The sequence below is a fragment of the Brachyistius frenatus genome, unplaced genomic scaffold (genome assembly GCF_029030835.1).
Source record: "Brachyistius frenatus isolate BFR_SWC_R1_liver_20210118 unplaced genomic scaffold, ASM2903083v1 Contig_48, whole genome shotgun sequence".
In the NCBI taxonomy this organism is placed as follows: Eukaryota; Metazoa; Chordata; class Actinopteri; family Embiotocidae; genus Brachyistius; species Brachyistius frenatus.
This window is the reverse complement of record NW_027210647.1, coordinates 588289-612990: the sequence shown is the minus strand read 5'-3', so window position 1 is coordinate 612990 and position 24702 is coordinate 588289. Positions and strand designations below refer to the sequence as shown.

The 24702-nt window shown below is 43.3% G+C and overlaps 1 protein-coding gene across 4 annotated transcripts in view; it reads right to left on the bottom strand.

Annotated features, from left to right (window-relative positions):
* slc9a1a (solute carrier family 9 member A1a) overlaps positions 1-21648 on the bottom strand; it is a 28118-nt gene extending 6470 nt beyond the window's left edge. For all 4 annotated transcript variants that reach the window (XR_011311120.1, XM_069703777.1, XM_069703774.1 and 1 more), the window contains exons 1-7: positions 21357-21648; positions 11161-11633; positions 8646-8896; positions 6602-6819; positions 5353-5555; positions 2414-2503; positions 58-128 (exon numbers count right to left, since the gene is read on the bottom strand). Coding sequence is in view for 3 of the 4 variants with exons in the window: in XM_069703777.1 (XP_069559878.1) it covers positions 58-128; positions 2414-2503; positions 5353-5555; positions 6602-6819; positions 8646-8896; positions 11161-11633; positions 21357-21648 (1598 nt within the window). In the remaining variant the exon portion in view is untranslated. The remainder of the gene's footprint in view (positions 1-57; positions 129-2413; positions 2504-5352; positions 5556-6601; positions 6820-8645; positions 8897-11160; positions 11634-21356) is intronic.
* Between the last annotated feature and the right edge of the window lie 3054 nt (positions 21649-24702).

Sequence of the window (24702 nt, the reverse complement as noted above, 5' to 3'; positions counted from 1 at the left end):
TAGCTCGTGTTTTCTTGTGTTTATATGTTGTTAGTTCCTTCTAAAATCGTTCCATACTTGTCCTTCCAGTGGTGATGTCCATAGTGTCCACATATATCCTCAATTCCAGTTAGTAAGTGGTCGAGGAACTGGGGAATAAAAAGAAGAGAATTTGTTGAACAGATAGAAAAACAAACTCCAGACTGAATCAGACCCAGCTGACCCCAGTCTTCTCTGGGGAGTTTATTTATTTATTTATTGTCAAACAGACACAGCATGCAAAAAAAAAAAGCCAAGTTTGACCTCCAGCTTCTATCTCATACACTCAACTTCTGAGGGCCCATGTTACAGCTGCTGTCATACAATGTCATTTGGAGCGATTTAATTGGTCAGAAATTGATTTCTCTTTTTAGCTGTTGTGTTGGTAGTTGTAGTTAAAGCTTGATTGTATTATATGTCCGTGACACTTGCAAGGTTCTCTTTTTCCCTCATTTCTATTTGTACACTTTACCACCGAGAATCAAAAATGTGAAAAAGTTATGTTTTGTATTTATACAGTGTAATTTGTGATTAACAATGCAACAGAGATTACAAACACTCTGGTACCACACATATTAAACAGCTGCATCTCTTACCTCTTGTTTCACCACTATTACAATTCCTCACAGCAAACACAACCTCTCAGGTGAGACTGCCAACATCATTATCAACAACAGCAGGCGACGAGCTTTAAACTGGAGTCAGTGCGAGAAAACCAGCAGCAGCAGCAGCAGCGAGATGATTGATTGGACAGAATTTATTAACGGTGGCAGCAAGCCTCCTCACAGCACCACAGAAAATGTACCGCTGCATTTGTTGTTCAGACTGCAGTCGGCCCGTAGATCGCCCCGCTGCTCTGACTAAGCCGGCCGATGACTGGAAGCGTCGCCATGGGAACAAGTCATTAAGTGGCACCACGCAACCTGCTTTGTCATAAGTGACTGATTTATATAAAAACTGACCCACTGCAGTGGTGAAAGAGTCTCATCTTTAAAAGTGGTAACCCTATGGAAAGTTTCTGGAGAGAGTTATTACTAGTACAAAATGAGTGAGCTAAATAAGTAGTACAGCAATATATCTAGATACCGCATACTCTCTACTGTATATAGATGTACCCCTCTGATAACTACACGTGTCTCTCTGGAGCTTCTCCTTTCACCGGTTTAAGTTTTTTTTTAATTTGAATACAGACACACACACACACACGTGTCAAGCTCGTGCTAAAGTGGTACACAGTATCGTTATTATTTTTTTAGAATTGTTCAAATCAGAAGCCCCTCATTAAGTGGTGAAAAAAACCCATCTTATCTATTTAGGGATATGTTTTCCTATTCAGTTGCACAAACATTATAACCCATTCAAGCAGTATGTTATTAATACTGTGGTACCACTGTCAGTTTTGAGAAGGATCTCCGAGTTCCATTGTCTTGCGAGTTGTCACAAATACCCTCTAGAAAAGTAAATACACTTAAAGGGTCTTGGAAGTATCTGCAGCATCTCTGCATATAGGTTGGATAAGTATGTCACTTAATTGCTTGCAAAACACAAGTCACAAAAAAAAAAAACACAACCGCCCTGCCGTGAGGCTGGCATTCATCACCACATCGTAGCCCAGTGTGACTCTCTCCTCAGCCAGCTCTGTTGACTCTGATCACTGGTGTTTTACAGCTGAGGAGGAGCCATTAGGACAGACTGCTCTTCTAGCCTTGAGCGCTGGTGACTCACTGCCAAGCCCCTGAGAGGGCTGCGTGAATGCATGTGTATGTGGATTTATCTAAGTTGTATTAATAGCTTTAAAGCACTCGAGAACTGTTGTTACTTATCCGTTTGATTGAGTGGCGAACGCTATGGATGGTGTGTGTGTGTGTGTGTGTGTGTGTGTGTGTGTGTGTGTGTGTGTGTGTGTGTGTGTGTGTGTGTGTGTGTGTGTGTGTGTGTGTGTGTGTGCGTGCGTGTGTGTGCGCGCGCCAGTAAAACATACATAGACATAAACCCATGTTATATTTAACTGGATGGTAAAACAAGCTGCCGTTATAAATTGGGGCAACAAAAGTCATTTAATGACAAAAATCTTTGGACTGACATTTTCTACGTTGTACCACCAATACACTGTACAGTATACTGATATGAAGTTCCACCACCCAGCCAGTAGGTGGAGGCAATTATTAAAATTTGATAACAAACTGAATGGCCACAGAGGCTTTTTACTGGAAAAGGATGTCACATTTTACATGACTACAACTGAAAGGAATACCATCCAGAAATTCAATAATCCAAATTTGACTATTTGTGCAATTGCTGTGCATTCCTCAATCCAGGGAATTGTGTAAACACTCAAAAATCACTGGCTATTTGACAGTGAAGCATATGGACGGTGGGAGGGAAAAAGTTGTACCTGGGTGTGAATCTCCTCATTAATAGAGCGCTTGGCCTCTTGTTTCTTCTTCACCGCCAGCAGCTCCACCAGCGGTTTGATGGTCATGCCCTTAAAGGAACGATAAGAAGAACAAAACATTAACCATTGTAAACACCTCCCAACCTTGGCTTAAGACAGTAATACGCTCTTATCACACAGTCTGTGCAAGTGCTATACAACTCTTATCTGTTGTTTTTATGGCCGCTCTGTGTGTCAGACGAATGTGCAACACAGACCGGGTTTACACACAATCTTAACAGCGGTTGATCAGCTAATCGGGTCCAATACTGACACATTTCTTAAATCTTGCGACAGGATCTTGCTGTAAATCTCTTACTGCATTAGAGGGTGACGGCATAAAAGAAAGTTACAGATTCAGCTTTGAAATAAAAAACCTGTAGCGACACCCTGGTGAGACGAATATAAAGAGGCCCATCTGGTTGTATATAATGCGACACAATATTATTTTGTGTGTCCATTGTTGTTCCCTTGAGAGATCTCTTTGAAGTACACAGGTTGGTATGAGGTAAATACGGCTTAGAGATGTTTCTTTCAAGCACAAATTAAGCTGAAGACATATCCTAAACTTTGATGTTCTGTCTGAACAGAGAGGGCCGACAGTAAAGCAAAGCATTACTTCAATACCAGTAACATGTTGTGACTTCACTGTAGATCACAGTGATCATAAACGCAAGTTGCCAGTGTGCACATCAACACAAACAGTTTTTGTATGACACACTGAGTGTACGTTTCCATGCATGTAATTGTAAATGTTCATTACATGTTCATAAGCAAGCGAATCAGGTGAAAAATAAAAACAAATATCAGATGCAGTGTGCTCTTTGATTTTCTTAAAGCTAACAACTATATTGTCGCAATACTGAAAAAAATAACGGTGTAGGTCCTGGAACACAAATCCCAACAATAGTCTGATGCAAGGTCACTTTCACATCAGAACCAAGAGCATTGGCTAAAGCAGCATTATAGCATTTTAGGGGCAGCGTGTGTGTGTGTGTGTGTGTGTGTGTGTGTGTGTGTGTGTGTGTGTGTGTGTGTGTGTGTGTGTGTGTGTGTGTGTGTGTGTGTGTGTGTGTGTGTGTGTGTGTGTGTGTGTGTGTGTGTGTGTGTGTGTGTGTGTGTGTGTGCGTAAGCTTGTTCCTGTCTGCACCTAAAAGCCTGTGTGTATCATTCTGTTTCTTAAGGAGATTAAGCGGGCCATCTGGTTAACTGTAACAGCATAAAGGGGATGACAGAAGTCTCCTGTTCTTAAATAATTCTCTATTCTGCTACGAGACATGTACGCAAAGAAACCTGCACTTTTATCATGCCATGCTTCTTCCACATAAAACAAGTTGGTTTCCTGCTACTATACAGAAGTATCCATCAACATTTATTTCTTCACCCCAAACCAGGGAACTGGGTTTAAAGGTTACACTAAATGAAACATTCCACTTCTGGCCAATCAGTGCAATTAACAAAATGCCAGACTGTAGCCATGACATTTAGGTATTTTTTAAAATTCAATCAGCGGCATCCGAAACAGCATCAATGGTTTCTCCATTACGTTTACTGTGGTGGAAATACAGTCTCTGTTTTCAGTTTAGGTGAGTTTCATCATCTTTCTTTGCTTTTAAGACATCCGGTCCACATAATGACAGAAATATAACAGTCTCTGTTCTATGGCAGGACATGTAACTAAATTACCAACATTATAAACCACTTACCCATCTAACCGGTTGGGATACATTGGTAAGAGAATGACAAACATAACAGAAGTAAGCCAATACAAAAAGGGACGAGCCACTTACTAAAATTAAAAAAAGAAAGTGTAACATTGCCACATAATAATAAATAAGATTTAATCTTTCACAAACGCCAACACAACACTATCTCACTCACACAGACCTACGCTTCGAATTCCACTGGAGGTAAAAGAGGCCTCCACCTTCTACCTTCCACCTTCTGGTCTGCGTCAGTCACAGCATCAGTGTGCCACGGCTGAACACGTCAGCATGAATAAAATATGTTTTCTAATCTAGTCTCTCAGGAGAGAGAACACGTTTTCAGGGTTTTACTTTAGCTGCTGCCGTTCTGGGTCCAACTCATGCCCAACAATCTTCCCAAAGTCCGCCTAGAGACTAGTTTATCAGACACGGCTGAGCGATGCAGTGCACTGTGCTTGAAGGGCAGAAAATTCAATATGTACACAATCCCTGGATTTGTGTATTTATCTGGCCTCTGTGTACCATTTAGCATGTTATCTTTAGGCTCACTGCGTGAGATGATTCAGTAGAAAGTTATGCTCCCTAAACCACATCTTTTATTCCTTTAACAGAGTTTTTACATTTAATGCATGAATTATCTCACCTGTCTGTCTGTGTGTGTGCTTTTAAGTGAGAACAAGCAATTACGCAATTTTCCTAAACGAGCAGGAGCAGAGAAAAAAAAAAAAATTTGACCACACGAGGTTGAGCAACTTTTGAGCAATAGCTTTTTCTTAGACAGGCATTAATTCGCACAATTCATTACATTTATTAGATGTTCAATTCTCCGCATGACCAGCTGTATGTATAATTTCAAATGTTTTCTTCTGAGCTAGGCTAATTTAAGTAGTGGTGAGCAATGAGTATTCAAAGTGTTGAAGGGACAAATTCAAACTTTATGTATTAGATGCAAATACAGGACACCAAAAGGAGCTCTTTTGTAAACAAGTAAGGCAGATGCAATTGAGTGGGTAAAACACACGAGTGAGTAAAATCCACACTGTGTACCTGGAAATGTGCACCAGAAAACAGTTGAAACGATGTCTAATCAGCAATGTGCATTTTCAGCTGCTGTTTAAATAAACCTAAACAAAAACCTCTTCGACTAAAGTTGGTTTAGACCGAAACAGGACAACCACGATAAGGTGCTCGTACCTGAACAAAGACAGTGAAGAAGATGACGGTGATGATGGCAGTGAGGAACAGCTCTCTCATGGCAAAGTGCTCCTTTTTCAGCAGGAAGCAAAGGGAGAAAGCAATGGCACCTCGCAGGCCACCGTAGGCTATGATGAACTGATCCTTCGTGGTCAGCTTCACAATGCGGAACTTGTTGATGATGTAGGTCAGACCAACTACACCTGGTGGAGGACAATGAACAGTTGAGTTTGGCTTTGTCTGTCAGAGACTGTGTGAGTATGTCAACAGGTCGAATAGCTTTCTTCATAGCCTGTTTAAATAACAGCGCTAGCACACAAAAGGAAAAGAGTGAATGCAATAATATATTTTCTGTACTAAAATTTGTGGGTTATTTGTCCCATCCCATCGAGAGTTGATTTCCTTTAGTACTCTAAAAACAGCTTAAAAAGACAATCCTGCCCGCCATATGTTGTTTAAATTCTTCACTTTCAAGCATTAAGGTAGTTTCATGGACAACAAATATCCACAAAAGTTGTTGCAATTTGAATTTCTAGTGCAGCGTAATAAACCGAGCGCTGTCAGGAGAGTAGAGAAATCACTGCATGCTTTGGAAAGTAGTTAACAGTATACAACTTATGGATAATTTACAGTGAACAACCTAAAACCAGCTTAAAAAAAAATTTGGAATTGTCCTTTAACTCATTTGTTAATTTTAAGACAACAATTCAAGACTGCATGACAGCTTTGTCCTCATGATTCTTTCCCTTTCAGTCTCTCTCCAACAACACGAGTCGGGTGTATGACAAATCCTCAGCAGAAAGACTTGTGACAGCCTGAAGTCAACGAGGAAATCCTCAGCGGTACTTCCTGTCACACACCAACAGCTGTGTGATGAAACATGATGACAACATTAACTTCTGTCAGTGCTCCCAGTTGAGAATATGGCCCTTTTTTTTTTTCACAAAAAAAAAATCACTTAAAAGTGCAATATTCTTTCCTTCATCATTATCTCCTTTGAAAATAAAGGAACGTCCATTTGGAGCCCTAAAAATGACAAATCAAACAAAGCTTTTCAAGATGAAATTTGAAGTGACTCAACCATGTAAAGATGGACCAATAAAAGCAAATCACAGAATCAAAAGGATCCTCCGTGAATTCACCTCGAAAACAAATGACACAACAAATATACATCACTTCCTCTTTTACTTTACACCCCAGAATGGCATCACTGCATTTGTTTGAAGAAGTTGTGCAAAGTGAAGCTCACCGATGACCCGCGCGACCAGACACAGGAGGACGGTGAGAGTGACGAAGGTCCAGTTCCAGGCGTGAGGTCCGGCCACCGTGGCCACGCCCAGAAAGATGAAGATTAGTGTCTCACTGACGCTGCTCCACATTTTCAGGAAGTACTTGATGGTGGTGTGCGACTTATGGGATATGTTAGCCTCCACGTAGGGTCTCATCACCGCTCCACATGCTATTAATCTGAAAAGAGAGGAGGCAAATGTTGGATCAGTTGAAGGAAAACGACGCGGAGGAGATTTAATGTACATATCTTTTGGGAAATAGATTTGAATAGGTTGCATGTTTTTAGTCCCTTGTGATCCAAGTCAGAACATCGTTTAACAAATGATTGAAACAAAATGAAGTAACATAGATCTACATATTTTTAGAAGAAGTGTTCGTTTGAGTTGAGGCAATAGTGATGCTGTACTTTTTCCACACTAACAGACACAAAGATGTCGCCATCTGTCTGCTCACCACTTCTCTGTTCTGTTTTAGAGCCATGCAAAGTTTTTATGTCAGAACTGAAGGGCAAAAGCAGCCGTCATCTATATCCCACAAGCTGCAGCTGCTGCTCAACATTCACCCCCATTCCTCCTTCATGTCAATATTAGTTTGGCTCTCAAGGCATTATGATGAAAGGCATTCACATCGGTGAGGCTGTTTCTCTCCTCCTTTAGAACCCAATAATGTGAAAAAAAAAAAAATATATATATATATTTTTTTTTTAAATCCAGATTTGGATACGAGTTGCAGTAAAAGAGCCACAGGCATCCGAAGGGGTTGCCCTTGAAGAGAGCATCCATCTGCCCCAACACAGGGGAGAGACTCGGTATATCAGCACCTCCCGTCAGTAACACCCCGTGACACCTGCGAGCTCAAACAGAAAACTGATTGCTGTGTACTGGAGGAGCTGATGAAATGGCAACTCGGAGAATGTTGACATCACAATAAATCCAGGCTTGGTTAAATTGGTGTTAGATCAGATGAATTCATTATACCGCTGCTTATATGTAGTTCAGTCTGCCAGGATGTCCAAATGAAACCCTGCAGTGGCAAGGCTGTATATACACCATGACATCTAATCACAGGGGGGGAAATCAATATGTCAGAAACATGCAGTATAGGGAGCACATTCCCAAAACCTTTGGAGTATTTCATTAGGCACCACAGAGCAGACACGCCACACTAGAATATTAATTTGTGAATGCTGAACCTGCATACAGCAGCTCACTGGGGAGACCAAGACTCCAAAGCTACTCTTCTTTGAGAGTCTAGAGCTAACCGTGATAAAATGACATTGTTTTAACATTACATAAGGAAATCTATGGAACGCATACATTATATATATATATATATATCAAAAAGAAAGCACCTACAAGGAAGCCAATAACTATCTCTGTAAAGAACCTGAAAGACCCACAAGTTAAACATGCAAATCTCAGGACATTGTACGGTCCTTAAAGTATCATTTTTGTTTGAATTTGATATTGCTTTGATTGAATGAGGCCACTGTGCCTTTTGGTTTTGGAAGTATGGCTCTTTCTATACCGCCTCGCTAGTGCTGCAACTGTGTTTCTGTATCCTCTTCCATCTTTATGAGGTCTCACAATCTAGTGACACACTTGTTCAGTCAACACCTTACCAGCCATGTTGCATTAGACACAGCAACAAGCCAAAGTTGAGGTCACAGGTCATTTTATAACTTTGTACATGGATTTGACTGCTTTGACTTGAAGATACATGTATGATCGCTTTTGTTACAGATGTCACGGTTGGCATCACTTTTGTTGGTTGTACTTTGGTGCTCATATATTTAATTTATTTTACCATGTTTAAAGGACACATAAGACCATATAAAATACACATCAACTGAAGAACAATGGGATTATTGTGAAATGATAACACTTTGAACCATTTTGACATTCAGTGATATTGCACAACTGTGTATTGTATACCCAGCACATAAATAAGGTGCTCTATTAGTCTCTCTATTTACCAGCCTGTCTTTTTAACCACAAACTTACGCCATGATGCCAGACAGGTGGAACACCTCGGCCGACAGGTACGCCATGTAGCTGTACATGAAGACAAACAGCGGCTCGATGACACGCGTGTGGTAGGTGAAGCGTGAGGTGAAGGCAGTCAGGATCCCGTAGATCGTGCCGACTAGGACGCCACCTAACGCAACCACAAAGAAGGAGATGATTCCCAGTACGGCGTCCAACACTGACACCGTGCCAGCGCCCGAATACTCCTCAAAAAGGTGGTATAGTACCTGTGAGAGGGAGGAATAGTAGACAGGGAGGGAGTGAACAATAAAAGAGGTGAGATAAAAAAAAACAAAAAAAACCGGTTTAATAAATGTGAATGGACAGTATTCAAATTTAAGAAAAATGATCCTGATTATAATATATGACAAGACACTGCAAATCACAAGAAAAGCCAACAAAACAATGGAAACTCCGGTGTAGTTCATCTACCCCATGTGGCCGTATTGATTCCGTCAAAAGAGGAACATGAAATTAAAACTGCAAGCAGTGATAACGGGCCCTCGCACTCCCGTGCGCCGCCTCCCCGAAGCAGTCTCCTCGACGTGCAGCGCGCGAGGGACCGCATATCCCCGCTTCTCGCAAAACAGGTATATAATGTATCGTCTCACCACGCCGGATGTACGTGACACGTTTCGTGAGGTTTCAAGCATTCCTTGACCTTAAACATCAACTTCCTGTGTCACGGCGAGCGAGCCGTTTGGCCACGCCCACTCGCAAAACACATCAGATGTATCGTCTCACCACGCCGGATGTATGGTACACGTTTTGTGAGGTTTCAAGCGTGAGGTTTAGGGGGCGCTCTCGAGCCATTTGGCCACGCCCACTCGCGACTCCACTAGAATACGACATTTTTCACCGGGAGACGTGTGTGCATCCACTTTCATGAGTTTTTGAATATGATAAAGCCTCCAAAAAAGGCAAATCACTTTACGTAAGAATAAAAAGAAGAATTCCTTGAAAAACAATAGGGCTTTCGCACCATTGGTGCTCCGGCCCTAATAAAGGAGGTCATAGTGGAAGCTACAAAAAAGTGGTTCGACAAAAATTCAGGGTAAATGTCGCAGCAGATTAAAAAAAAAAAAAAAAAAAAAAATCAACAACCAAAGGTTGCAAAGCACGTCACATGTGAAGTCATTCGTGCACCCTTCTGTACTGAAAGTATTTGGCACAAAGAAACCAGGCACTTGCTGAGAATCTCACTGTGGGATATCCAAACTCCTGTAAAGCACGGCAGACTAATCTGCAGATTGACTGTGAAGTGCTCCCAGGCTGATGAGCTCTGGCTTTCACCAAAGCCTGCACTCAAAACTGACTGTGCAAACGGTGGCAATGTACCATACAACTTTTATGAATGTGCAGTGGTGCCAAAGGAGACAAGGGCTCCTGGGGAATGAACATGCAGAGTCTATGAGGACTATAAACTATGCAGCGCAAGAATTGTCAGTAACTTTACACTGTGTATGGCGCTATATCGGAACACGCCAGCCAACCGCCGGCATGCTGTGAGCTGAGAACTATTTTGTGGCTTGTCAGTAGATTACAAAAAAATTGAAGGAAAGAAATGTATTTCAATTTCATTCCACAACTTAATCTGATGACGAACACTAAGTTTCTAAGTTTGTCATAGACTGCTGTGTGATACATCAAGATTGCCGTTGGCGTCAATGAGAAACATTCAGGGTTAAAAGGTAATTTATGCCCTTCATTCAATTATTGATGATGGCGTCTTCAGGGAGACCATGTTATCGTTTCTCTGGGTATCAGATAAACAACTGCCACTCAATAATAACTCTGTCATACCAGAGTGGATCAAACAGTTCTGAGACTGCACCTGTTGCACACAAACGGTGTGCAGCACCGTGACGTGCACAGAGCAGGGGGAAGCAATAACCTTCGTGATCAAGTATTCAAAGTCTCGTCGCTTGATCTGCATCAGCACCCGAGTTACACGCGTTTTTTTGTGACCGGTGGTCTGGGCGATTTCTCCACGGACTTGATCAAAAGACAAAGTCAAATTTAGTCTCAAACTCAGGAAATTAGCAACAGAGACTCTTGAAGTGCTTCTGAGAATCTGCAGCAATTAAGAAATAAAATGCGAGGCGTTTTGAGTGACATTTTGTTTTAGAGGAGCAGAACGTCACTGTCGGGTTGTGCAATGTTAATTTGTCCCTCGGGGTCAGACCGTCAATGCCCAGTTCAACTGCGACGTTTTGAGGTGTCTGAACGAGAACATTTGATGCAAAGGCACTTTGGTTCTCCAACATGATAAAGTTGCACCCTTGTAATGGCATAGAAGCATCTGAGGGCTACAAGCGAGGGCTTACACCACACCATTATATCATAAATATTCTTGACAGAAGTCTATCTCTTATCTATCTGTCTGCCTTTAATGGTGCACAAATAAAGCAATAAAGGCACTCTCGTAAATAAAATCATGAAAGGCTGTCATCTCACGTATTGCCTCATATTTGTAGTTTTGGTCACTCACCACAGTTACAGCATCATTAAGCAGTGATTCTCCAAACACCAGGATGTGCAACAGCTCATTGATGTGGATCTCCTCAAAAACAGCGAGCACCGCGACAGGATCCACAGCCGAGACGATGGAGCCGAACAGCAGGCAAGGCAGAAGCTCCAGTTGATGGAGGGTCGATGGGTTGTCTGGCTGGATCTGACACACAGCGTACAGCAAGCCACCGATGAAGAAGGCGTTCCACAGAGTGCCCACGACGGCAAACATCAGGATTGTGCCCAGGTTTTCCATAAAGGGACGGATGGGCAGGAAGTAGCCAGCATCCAGGATGATGGGAGGCAGGAGGCAGAGGAAGAACAATCTGGAATCCAGCACTGGTGGGACCGTCTCTCCGGCTACTTTGATGAGCCCCCCCACCAGCAGGCCCACCACAATCAACAGGCAGCTCTCTGGCACGATGCTGGACAGACGAGGAATCAGGTGGAACCCTGGGGAAATGGACGCAAACAAGACAAGGAGCGATGAAATGTGGGGAAACAAGAACGAGGGAGGGGTTCACTGGAAGTTAATTGTGTCAGTGTGTGTGTGTGTGTGTGTGTGTGTGTGTGTGTGTGTGTGTGTGTGTGCGTGCGCGCGCGTCTACACAGAAGGCATAGTGCCGAGCATCACGTTGGCAGAGCAACAGCAGGAGGACCGTGTTGCTCTACACAGGAGGCATTCAGGCACAGCGTTGAGTTGAAGGTCACGTGTGCTCAGAATTCAAAGCAAAACCACCGAAGCGTAACATAAGAATCTGTTTTATCAGTGCAGATGAAAAATGCAGATGGACGACTGAAAGACGCGGCTGAAACACTTAACTGGAATTGTTCCCGTCCGTTTCCTCACTGCAGAAACGGCAACAGCGCAAAAGCAAACACGACATTAGAAGGCCGATCAGCTGTGACACACGACACCTCTGAATTATGTCACCACCCAGACAACCACTTCTAACTTCTGCTTTCAATTTATCAGTTATCTTGCCGGTGCAATGACCCAAGGTCAAAAAAAAAAAAAAAAAAAAAGTGCAATTTCCTGTAGACATCAATGTTCATGACACTGCTAATGTTCGTAGTAAACCCAAAGGAAAACGCCTGATTTTTGCGGTGGCTGTGCCGACATGTCAGAGCTTGCCCGTCCTCATTTCACCTAAAGGAACTAATAGTGTCAGCATATGTGGTTCCTTTTCTCTTGAAGCTGTAGGCTGGGTAAAGAAAACGAGAAGTCTGCTGCGTGCCCTGTAGCAGCTGGCCTTGTGAATTCTTCAAGTAAAAAAAAATTGAAATAAACATGGAAAACACTTGTTGTCCACAGATATCATGACAGATCGGCTCGGGAGAGCTGACATTTGAATACATTTGTCGTAAGCCTACATTCAGTAAACGACTAAATGAATGAATGTGAAGTGAAAAAACAAAAAACGTTCAACTTGCATTTGTCTTTTTGAATACGTGGTAATCCGGTTTCGGGGGAGTTCCACGTAAGTGAGAATAACCGTCCGTAATTATCTGCCGTTGCTAGAGGGCGCGTGGCTCGCATCACGGCACAAATAACTCTGCGGTGAGTTGCCGGAGACCGCTTATAGACCCTTTTATACAGTCTGTTCAAGGCAGGAAAGTGGTGCTGTTATTCCGCCTCGCCATTGTGTATAAAATGTCCAAACGTGCCATCCGGGGGAGGGGGGGAAAGGGGGGAAAGGGGGGAGTGGGCCGTTGTTGCTCTGCTGTCAAGCCAGCAGCGGATGCGGTCGAATCAATCTACGCCCGTGTAAAAAGGGAGCCGACAGGGCGAGGGCGCTGGATCCTGTTGCGTTTACACGTCACGCCGTTGGCTCCTGAGGCCGCAGGTCTAATGAGGAGTCTTCTTTACACTTCACCTGTGCGTTAAATTTTTTTTTTTTTTTTTTTAAAGTAGCCGACTTTATGAGGCTATCTTTGTGAGTTTCACATGAAATCATAAGCGTGGACACGGCTGCGTGAACCCGGTGAGGTGGGGACGGGACAGCTGCTGTAAACAAAAGGGGATGAAGATTTCAAAGGGACAGCCGTGTGCATCCCGCGGTGTGAAGTCCTCCCGTGGCTATATTTACCGTCGACTACCGTAACGCAAGGATGTGTCATTTTTCCGGCTGGCGCTGAGCCCACGGCGCATCAACACCGACACGAACCACACGCACAGAAATATGAACCGGGTAAGGTGACATGCCGGCTGGGCAATCTTACAGATGCAGATAATGTGACCATGTATATCATCCAATAGGTATTAGCATGGCGTCACACGGTCCGTCATTGTGGAAAATAATTGTCACTTGGATGACATTTTTGGTTTTGACACATTTTTGCACATTCATAGCATTCTGTGCAAACATAACCCCCGATGGCAGAAGCTCAGAAGCCCCCCCCCCCCCCCCTCCTCCCGGGCCAAAGACAGGAGGGGCAGGCTGGGTGAATGGCGCCGGGCTGCTTCAATTATCTTACAATTACACAATGTGGATGATGGTGGAGCAGCAAATTAATGTTTGCTAATTAGCACATCGCTGCTTGTTGTGTAATTGCCCTGCCGTCTGCCACTTTACAAGTTTACCACTCGAAGTAAACAGATCATTTACAATCAAGACGTAGAATTATATCGACATTACAATGTTACATGGCTTTGTCTTAACAGTATGTAAAAGGCCAGTAGGAGAAATTCTCTTCGGGCATACATTACATTACATTACATTTCATTTAGCTGACGCTTTTATCCAAAGCGACTTACAATAAGTACATTTCAACCATGAGGGTTGAAACAACAAGAATCAAGAAAATACAATTTCTTCAAGAAAGCCAAACTACAAAGTGCTGTCAGTAAGTGCCATTTTAAGTGCTACTAAAGTGCTACTGTTCATGTCGGAAGAGGTGTGTTTTTAGTTTGCGGCGGAAGATGTACAGACTTTCTGCTGTCCTGATGTCGGTGGGGAGCTCATTCCACCATTTAGGAGCCAGGACAGCAAACAGTCGTGATTTCGTACAAGGCGTCTGTGGTGGTGGTGGTGGTGGTGGTGCTTAATGCTCGGTTAGCTTCAGGACAACACGATTAGTGTTTCAGAACACAAGCCAAACAAGTGCACGTCTGTGAGTCATCCAGCTGCACGTTTTGGAAACATAGTGAGAGAGGCTTTATCTTAAATACTCTAAGGAGACTTAATTTGCCCTCAACGAGATGTCAGAGCCTGAGCGCTCGTCTTCTTTCCAAGAACTAAATTCGAAAATAAGCACCAACCCCAGACTCCCCAGAGGCTCAGCGGCCAGCTGGGTTCACGAAAATATTCTTGTGATAGCTGCTTGATTGGGGTAAACAGAACCGGTGCAAATTCCCCAAAAGGCATGAGTGGTGAGCAGGATGTAAACTCCACAGCTGGTTCCGAGACTATCCAAAGCACAATGTCTCTCCAGAAGAAAGCAGCAATCTGTTCATGGAAGCTTTCCAATTAAAGAGAAATCACAACGTCGCAACTCCCACAGCACTTGCATCATTCCAAAGTCTCGTCTAAACGTGTTAAAGAGACGTCAACACCGCGGAGATCTCTGTTCAGAGACGGGGCCACCGGATAGCGCAAGTGGGCCTCTGCGCATCCAGCTGGGCTAATTGGTTTGCAAGCGGTCCTATCAGTTTGTCATCCCCTCGTTTTTCTTACAAATGCGTGGAAACAACAATTCAAACGATTCCGACGTTAACAATTAGAATTGAATAACACACTATGTATGTACACAAGGTATGCAGAATGTCATATGCATTAAACTTTAGACAAGACAAATTTGCTCAGCCTGTTGCCAACTGAATGTCTGCAGCAAGGTGTGCTAACAACAAGCATGTTCATATAGACCTTGAGCAAACACGCTGCCGAGGTATGACTCAGGTTTTATGGTTACACAGGAATACCCGCTGAAAATAATCTTCCTTTGTAAGGGCCACAGTTGAAAGAAAGTCCAGGAAAACAAGCAACTTCCCACTGCTATCCAAGAACTGATCCTCAATGTGTGTTTCATCATAATAATTAAGTAATCACAGTCTTCTGACATGAGCATGGAAAATTACAGACACTTACAGGAACAGATCACTGTGGTTTCCAAATTCACACAATGGAAGTGGCCGACTGTGCAGCTCATTTGATCTGGCTATGGAGCAGGTTGACCAAAAGAAAACCTTGTTACACTTGGTTTTTTTTGTTTTTTGTTTTCAAAAGTTATACAAAAAAAATAAATAAGTATAATTGAGTCCCGGGGGGGGGGACATGGGACACCAAGCAGGGGTGCTATTAGAGGACAAACAGTCCCATGATCCCTTGTGTAAAGTGTTCTTCTGAGTGACATTAAGAAATGAACGTGAGGCAGAGGACTTTTGGCTCACAGCTTTCCCTCCCCGAATCATAATCCATAAATAAGGCCCTAACGGCCAAATACATAGAAATATTGTTTCATTTTTAAAGAAAGATTTCTAAACTGTCCCGATGACCGAGCTCTGCATAGAAAGTCATCAGGACAAAAACTTTGACACAATGCCATCCAGTGTCGTCCTGGAGGAAAGAGCGAACGGGTCATGACTGGATTGTACAAATGTATTTCTGCTGGTGCCTTGAGCGGAGGCGCACTCAATACTGGATCCAAGAAGGAAACTCTAAATGAGCCATTATCATTCAAGGGTGGCCAAGAGGGACAAGTGACGACCGTGCATGCTGGACATCAGCATCACTACTGACCCTTCTCAGCACATCTAGGACCAAAGACAAAAGGCTCAGGTCGAGGAAGCCTAAAGCGGCCGACGCTGTGTAAGTGGTGACGGCGCATTCTTAAATCTCTCCTGTGTGACTCCCGTTATGGGCCCTCGGCGCTCATCAAGTGAAGAGCCAGAACGCTGGAGATAAGATAGTGAAAAGGAGGGATGTGAATATCAAAGAATGACTCACCGCCCACCACCGCACTGCAATCAAGACGCGTGTATTAAAGAGGTAAGATATAAGCGGTGCTTCGGCGACAAGGAGTAATCATGAGAATTGTATGCCACATTCTTTAACGCTAAGATCAGGCGGTTCATTGTGGCTGCTTGTTAATAAAAGCAGCCGCTGTGTTCTTGCCTCATTCCCTTCCTGAGAGCCGTTATGCAGCACGGTTATTGAAAACCGGCAAAGGGTAACAGCTCTTTCACTTCGGCATGAGTACCCGGCCTCAGCACAGCCTGGTACTTGCTAAACCTGATCATTTCTAAAAGACAGGAGCTGTGTCGTGTTGCCGGGTGACTAATTGAACACCACTGGCAACCAAATCAGCTGGATTAAGCGAGAATGAGGGAGAGAGAGAGAGAGCGAGAGAGAGAGAGAAAACATTTAAACAGTGTCTGTGTTCAGGATGGTGACTGGTGATTCATTTGAGTCTTTGTCTAGAAATCGTGACGTTGAACTCACTGGCCAAAATTTTCCAACGTCGGATCATTTGAGTGCTCACAGACGGGGTCAGGAAAGATATGTACTTTAGAGCGATGCAGGCGTTGTTCCCGTCAACAGCGCTGCGTGAAAGAGAAGCTGCCGACGGACATTGTTTTATTGTTTTGACGCAGACCACTGTGCTCCTCAAGTTGCTCATGCAGCTCCAGCATTAGATTAAATTATTTATTATGGCCTTGTGCTGGTATATTTCAGTAGGAATGCTGGCATCACATCTGCACAAAAACTCTGACATCTCACGCTGGCGATTCCTCACAGGGATGCGTTTCAGAGCTGTGCCACAACGGCCGCGATGTTGGCACACCGACACCTGTGTTTGAGGTTTACTGCAATGCACAAAGATACCTTCTACAGTAACTTACAGCGTGAGGTACAGCTCAGCGAAAGCATCAAATGTCTGGTGCGAGCAGTACTGTCGACCGTCTAGTGAGCTGAGTGGTGTTTTAAATGGAGAGAAACCAAGCCAACGGAAAGGAGTGAAGATTTGACTTCTAGGAAACCAAAGGATATAATTACAATTCTAAGGACAGGGTAGGTTCTTACTACAAGATGAACCTTTGACTTTGTCTTGCAACTGACAAGTGAGCTTTGTTTCCATGTCTTAGATAAGACCGTTATCTCTGTGATGATAAAGAGTTCACTACATTGATCCACCCATAAGGCAATTTATTTATTTTTTTAATCAAATCGAAAGCCGACCACTTGAGTAAGGCTAATCATTAAAGTGCCGTTGGCCTATGACACCTAAAATGACACTTGTTTCTTTCTTCCCGTGGTGCGTGCAAAGAATGTCGAGCCATCAAAACAATCAACATCCATTACTGCTTTGAGGGCTGTTTGTGTGAATGCCTTTGATATTGACCGGATGCGAGTAATCTTATAGGCAAAGACATTCATTTTTAAGATTAAGAGCATATCAATGTTCCTCTTTGTTAAGAATACCTGACATCTTAGTTAAGTTTTAACCTAAATAACACAATGAAGATAAGCGGAGTACAGTCTGTGACACTGTGATTCAAGCTTTGCCAAGGGTGTTGTTTCCGATGATGAAATAGTAATCTTTCCCACGCTGCATTACAGATAAGGACAATATTAAGGCCCATATTTCTTAAGGGTTTGCCAAATCCTCCACAACAAGTACATGAATTAAACTTGTTCATCAAGTGTTGCCAAAGTGTAGCCAGACACTCCTACAGGGTAAATTCATTATAATCCAGTCTTTGATTGGTTGATTCTGGTAGACTGCTTCAAATTTCACTTTGGATTAAAAAAAAAAATTTTTTAAATGCTGTAACTTTATAAGGAAAATAACAAATATTTATTTTTCCAAGAATGAATATGTGCATAAATCCAGTGATACTAATAATGCCTCCCATCAGTAACAGCTATCATCAACTATTTACTATAGATAAAGCTATATTTTGAGGGATGAGCAGGTCTCCAAGGGAACTTTTTACTCAGCAAAACAAATTTGCTTCAGCGACCTCAGCATTCCTGAAATAGTGACATTCAAGGTATAATGGATCTCAGAAAAGTCAACCTCTGTGCAGTTTAATAATTAAACTTCAGGCTGCGAGAACCAGATTTAAGATCACAGAGTCACGTCTACTAATTACAAGGCATAAAAAGAACTCACAACCTCGCCAGTTCCTCAGGTATATGAATCAAAGGAGTAAGAAAAACATGGAAACCGGTAACAATTCTTAATATGTAAAACTAGAATTTGAATGTAACTGGGTGAAACCAGGCAAGAGCAATGTTCAACACTGACGGATGATCATCTTATGGCTGCCAGAGTTGTGGTTCTGGATTGCCTCTGAATATGTGCTATTTCTCACTATATAACAACAACAAAGGGCAATTTTCCTAGTTCACATTTTCAAAACTCTGCACTAATACCCGTGTCCAATCATGATGGAGCGGCTCGCTTCCCAACCTCCAACCTCTCCACGCACTCCCAGGGTCCACCAACAGATGAACATTGTCTTCTGCATTTGCCCAGATGTCTGGTTTTTTTATATATATATATATATATATATATATATATATATATATATATATATATATATAAATAACAAAAAAAACACTAATAACTGACTGAGGTAAGTACTTTTAATTACTGTATGTGCATAAATATATACTTATATAGTAGAAATATAAGTCTAATCAGTATAGATATTTTGTCCCTTTAATACTTACTGTGGGGTTACAAGCACTGAGAGTTGGTCAAAATCAAACCAACTTGCACTGATAACCAGTTGAATTCCCTCATTTGCATTTCCCACACATTCCCCAAAATCTCGGCAATAAAACTACAGCAGTGCTGAGAACGTAGTGGTGTTTGTATTTATTCACTACAAGCCTAGTTTCCATTTTACGGGCAAAATCTGGCACACTGTGGAGCCTCTGCGGTTTATAACATTTATGGCTTAAACCTTTCGACCTTGGAGGTCTCTGTACCAGCAGCAGGCTACTCTGTAGTGCACACTGAAGAGGCTGCCTGGTGCTATATTTGTTGTGCTTCATGTCTGCAGCATCGAACTTGGTCGAGTTGCAGGTGTGAATGTTTAGAAACAGGGAGGGTAACATCAATGTTCGCCACTTCATTCATATGAGGGTTTTTTTTTTCCCCAGGTATCTGTTATCCATTTGAGCCCAAAGTTGCATATATATATGTTTGCAGCTTCCCACTGGAGTAACACACACCTTCTCTTCAAATTCTTTGGCCAGTTGTGAAATTTACAAGGAAGGTGAGACTAACTCAACTTGTCAGACATGTTACACTAGGAAGGAGCGAATACGCAGGAATCGCGGAGCCTCACGGCAATCAAAGTGATGATCAAAAGATGTGTCCTACCAGTGAATGTTATCAGATCAGACCTCACCGATATGCAAATTTGAAACGTCAGCGCAGTGTCTTTCTATGATATGTTACGTATTACATTCACAAACTTAATATGGACTAAGGTCATTTTTTTATCTTCCTGATTTTAACTTAACAGATGTATTCAAACACACCGTCGCTCTTAACACAGAGAAAAATCGACATCAGTTTATGAGGACTTCGTAGTACACTTTCAGCGCCAATTATAGCTTTTGAGACATAACTTGATAAATAATCATTATTTGTGTGAAATTGGTCTGTAGGCCACTTAGAGGAGCCAAAATACAGGATATCTCAAAAATATGAAGCCTGCGCCACTTTAGCATCATTAAGGCAAGTTCTCAGTGAAAGGACATCCCCTGGTTTTGATTTATATGAAAATCAAATTCAAGAAAAGTACTTGTATGAAAAATGAGGAGTGAGAGGCACCATGCACAGGCGGGGGCTGCTTAAGAGACAAATGTGCTTTTAGGCTTGTAAGATATAAAGTCTATCGACATAAATCATAGACGTGGCCAAGGCTGAGCAATGTAGCAGCCACCTCGAATTACCCACCGCCCATTTTCAGCAGTCCTGGGATAATCAGAGGCTTAAGGTCGCCACTGTCTGCTGCTGCTGCTGTCAGCCTACAAACATCCAGTCTCGTTTCTTTTATGCACATCTCTTGCTTACTGTACTGTAATCGTTCCTTCAGCTCTCTCGCTCTCTCCTTGTGCTTATTTTCCCCTCAACGTGCTTGCTTGACGTGTGTCCTACAAGTGAGCCACCAGAGCCAGGTGGTCCCTCTCTGCCTGTCCTCTCCCCGGAGACACTGGGCTTCTGGCCCAGACAGTGAGGCAGCATCCTCCCTGTCTGCAGCCTGCTGCTCAGTCAGGCCCCTGATGTCACATGCGAGTGACAAGCTGCTGACTTTTAGAAAAAGATAGCTGGAGACAATGCAGTGTCCTGTGGAAAGCGCGACACACGGAGGGAACTGACGAACGAGCTGAAAAGACAGGAGAAAGAAAGGAGGACAACAAACAACCAGGAGCCGAAGAGGAGAGGAACAAACAAAAGGGGGGAGGAAACTCGAGACACAACAGAGGAAAGTGAAGGGTTGAACTGTCGAGAACACAAGGTGAGGAAGATCTTAAATTGGGTCGTCTAAAATTGACTTTCTGCTTTTGAAACATCCCTCATCACAAGTGTAACAGAAGGTGACCCTGTGTTGGAAACTTGCCAAATAGTTCCTTTCTAAAATAAAAATCCAGACTGTCGCAAACTGCTTAGTCATCACCCGTAGCAGTGAGTAAATACAGCTTTAAGATCCTCTCCACATGAAACCAACAGTAGTGATTCATCTGCTGGACAAGCAAAACCAGCCATTAACAGACTTGGATTGAGCTACTCTGGCCAAACGTGTTATGTCAGCATGACAGGGCCCTCTTTAATTCATATGCAGAATATAAACAGCATGAACTGGTGGTCCTGGATAATCCAGTTGTCAGTTCCCCTTCCGAGTGGCTTTAGTGCGTGTTTATCATTTGAATCAAGACTTGCACAAGACTTGATTTATCTACTGTCTTGTGGTGAAGTTATCAGAGTTCCTTATCTGACCATCAGGCATACTGTAGAATAACCCCGTTTTCTCAAAAAGAGGAGCCTAATAAACCAGACCAGATGTAATGGAGGAGCAGATGTAAGGTGTCTTAAAAAAATATATATATATATATAAAAAAATTTAAAAAAACCTGGCTCTAAACATCCTAGCAAGCATTTCCGGGCTACAGGCAGCTTTAACGTAACAACACGTAACATCCACATGATACTCACCTAATTTCATTAAAGAGGCGAGGAGCACCCATAGTGAGATTTCAAAGGGGGTCTGGATGTGGTGGTAGTCCAAGCTGAGCACGGGGAAGGGCTTCTTCGTCGAGTTGTATCTCTCGTTCGCCGCTATGTCGCTCCTCACGTTTTCGTGGTGGCTGATATCCGGAGAGCTGGCAGCTCCGAGTGGAAGCACGGAGCCCTCCAGGAACACCAGAACCGTCAGCAGGAGCAGTCCCCGCTCCGGGAAACTGCTCCAGAAGCCGGCCGGGCTGCGTCTCCCTGTCCTCGAAGTCATGTTAGTGGGGAGGGAAATTTAAAATAAATGAATAAAGTCGGTTTGAACAGAAATGAGTTGGTGAAAAGTCCGCCTCAAAACACCCAAACGAGTTAAAAGTCGCTCGCAAACGCAGCGGCCGTGTCGCGTTAAGTGAACCGACTCTTTTCAGCCGTTGAACACACGAACTGACAACCGAGCTCGGTTGGTTTTCAACCGAACCGAGAGCCCATTCTGTTAAGTTGGACCTCCGGCGGGTAAAACAAGCCCCCGACCGCAGGCCGTGGGCAGGCGATGATGATGATGATGATGATGCTGTCAAAAAAAGGTAAACCTAGTCGGTCAACGTTTCACAAGTTTGTCCGGTTCCGTTGTCCGTTTCTGTCGATGTCCTCGTCGGTGAAAGATGTTATTGTTGATGCCGGATGCGCGCGAGACAGCGGCATCCCCTCCGCGCCGCGCCGCTCCGCTTCTTCCCTTCCGACTGCCCGAGAAAGTCGTCCGTGAGGCGGCGGCGGTGCTCAGGTGCTGCTGACCTTGAGGAGAAGCCGCACGAGCTGCCACATTGCATTTTTGCCGCGTGCGCTGTGTCGTTCAACTTTTTAATATTAATATCCGTGTATGCGGCATCTTCACGGTGAACCCGGGAGGACAAGACCTTGGCTTTTTTTTAAGGGGCTGAGAGCTCTTGAAGGAGGATGCGGAGGGGGAAAGGCTCGTGGTGCGCTCCGCCCCGGCTTCAGGCGGGGGGGTGGAGGGGGGAGGGGGGGGTTGTCCCGTGGTTGTCGAGGCGAGTGGCGACTCGTCCCGTCCGCAGCGGTGTTGTCGTCTTAATACAACCTTCAAAACGCATACCCTTTCGCGGAGGTTTGGTTGATGGAAGGAGGAGGAGGAGAACTGGAGTCGAAAGGTAAGGGGGTGCCCGACTACAGTGACACCTATAGGAATGGAGGCTTAAGGTAAAAAACAACAACAACAACAACAACAACCCCCCCCCCCCCCCCCCAAAAAAAAAAAAAAAAAGGATCCTAATGCTGCTGCTGAAACACATTTCTACTCTGTAGTGCACACCTGTCCCTGGACGGGGTCTGTTGTTGAGCCTGTGTTGTTAATCACAGCAATCTGACACTGTTGAGGGATCAGGGTTAACTACAAACCATAGGATCACTTTTTTTTAATTAATTCATTAGGACTGTATGGATTACTATCTGACCCTTGGCTGTCCCTGTACATGACCATAGTGTGCCATTGCCTTTGTCTTTATTAAGCCTGAGGACAAGTGTTTATTCCAGCAACCAATCAAACACGATGTGATCCAGCAGTATGAGCAGTGTGATATTCACAATGGCTGAGAGCTGAGGGTTGCGGGAGGTGCATACGTTTGCATAAATTACCTGAGGCTGAAGCAGGCTGGCTATAGATGCCCTAAATGCCCTTTAAAGGACATCACTTTTTTTTTTTCTTTTTTTTTTTTTTTTTATTTAAAAGAGATCAGTGGTCAGTTTCAGCTGACAACCAGGAAGGAGCTCAATATATTGTTCGGGCGCACTCAACTGGAATGAATGACCGCCAGCAGAATGGATAGTGAAGTGAACACACAGTCAGATATCCTGCACCTGTGGGAGTGGCCTTGGAAACTACTTGCATTGCAAGTTCAACATCGTGACTCAGCAAGATCATTTTCAAGCACACCTTTCAGGTTTAGTAACATATAATTCCCCTAATAATAAAGGCAATGAATCAAAACAGGCCTGTTGCTTTGGAGGGGTGGCATGTGATATTTAAAGCAGTGATGTTTCCTTGTGCTTAAAATCTACCCTAAAACAGCAGCTGGTGGGTGCAAAAAAAAGAACCCGCAGCAATTTGTACGTTTAGATACAATTATTAGCCAAAATGGTTAATACATTACAGATTATTTGACAAAAACAACCCATAAACTTTTGCCGAGTTAGTTCCTTCCATTGTTTTTGTGACTTTGCCCCACAAATTCTAGCTAGAAATGTTGAAAAGCATTTACACCTGTGGGGCCCCAACGACAAGACAATAAATGAAGAGAGTGATATGTTGATTATAGTTTTGTGTCGCTGATTTCTGGACTTTTCAACAAGAGGTTGTCGAGTGAAAGGCCAAACCTGCCAAACAAATATGGATTAGATCACGTCTAGTGTGTCAGAACATCCCCGAGGTACACCATTAATGAGGTATGGTCAACCCTGGTGCAGCAAAACACACACTTAAACACTGTTATGATCAGAGTTCAGGCGACAAAGTGTCTATGCAGTTAGTCATTTATGTCTGCCGCAATGTCTTTATCGCTTTATGACTAAGTGGGTGTGTGTGGGGGGGGGGGGCTCTATCTCCATGCAAGTCTTAAAAATGTATTTTAATTGGACTTTTTCCACGGAGGACATTTTTAGTTGCCGCAGTAGAGAAAGCCCAGGTAGAGTTAACGATGGCTACATTTCATTTCGATTCTTCAGTTTCAGGTCCTTGGTGACGTGCACGGTGGCTCGTTGTCATGGCTTCCTGGGCCGCATAAACAGAAAAGAGCAGTCATTGATGTTATTATTTAGCCTTCCCGAAATATTGGCTGTGGAAAACTTTGTTTTATTCTGCTGTCACGAGTGCATCCGTTTCCCTTGTTGAACAGTTATATACATCCAAAAGACATCCATATTTCAGCGTATGTGTGATGACTTGAGCGTACTTTCTACTGTCCGTTTTTCAATGTGAACACAGCACATACTGTTTGGAATGTGCAATTGGCTGTCACTAGTTGTTTCAGTTTATCTGACAGTATGGAGCTTTCAAAATAAGAGTGTCTTGTTTGATTTTTTTTTTTTTTTTAAATTCTACTTTTAACAGGCAAATTTGTTAAAGGGACTTTGCTGACGGTGAGAAGAGCTGAATTTATTAATCCGGTGGCTGCATTCATGGAAATAGCGACAGCATGCTTCAGGGTTTTGGTACACACACTTCTTTCTGAGACCTGTAGCGGATTAGATTCATATTCGGGGCCTCACTTTCTGTCTGGCAGAAAGAATCAAGATTTGATTCGAATTGACTGTGTACCAC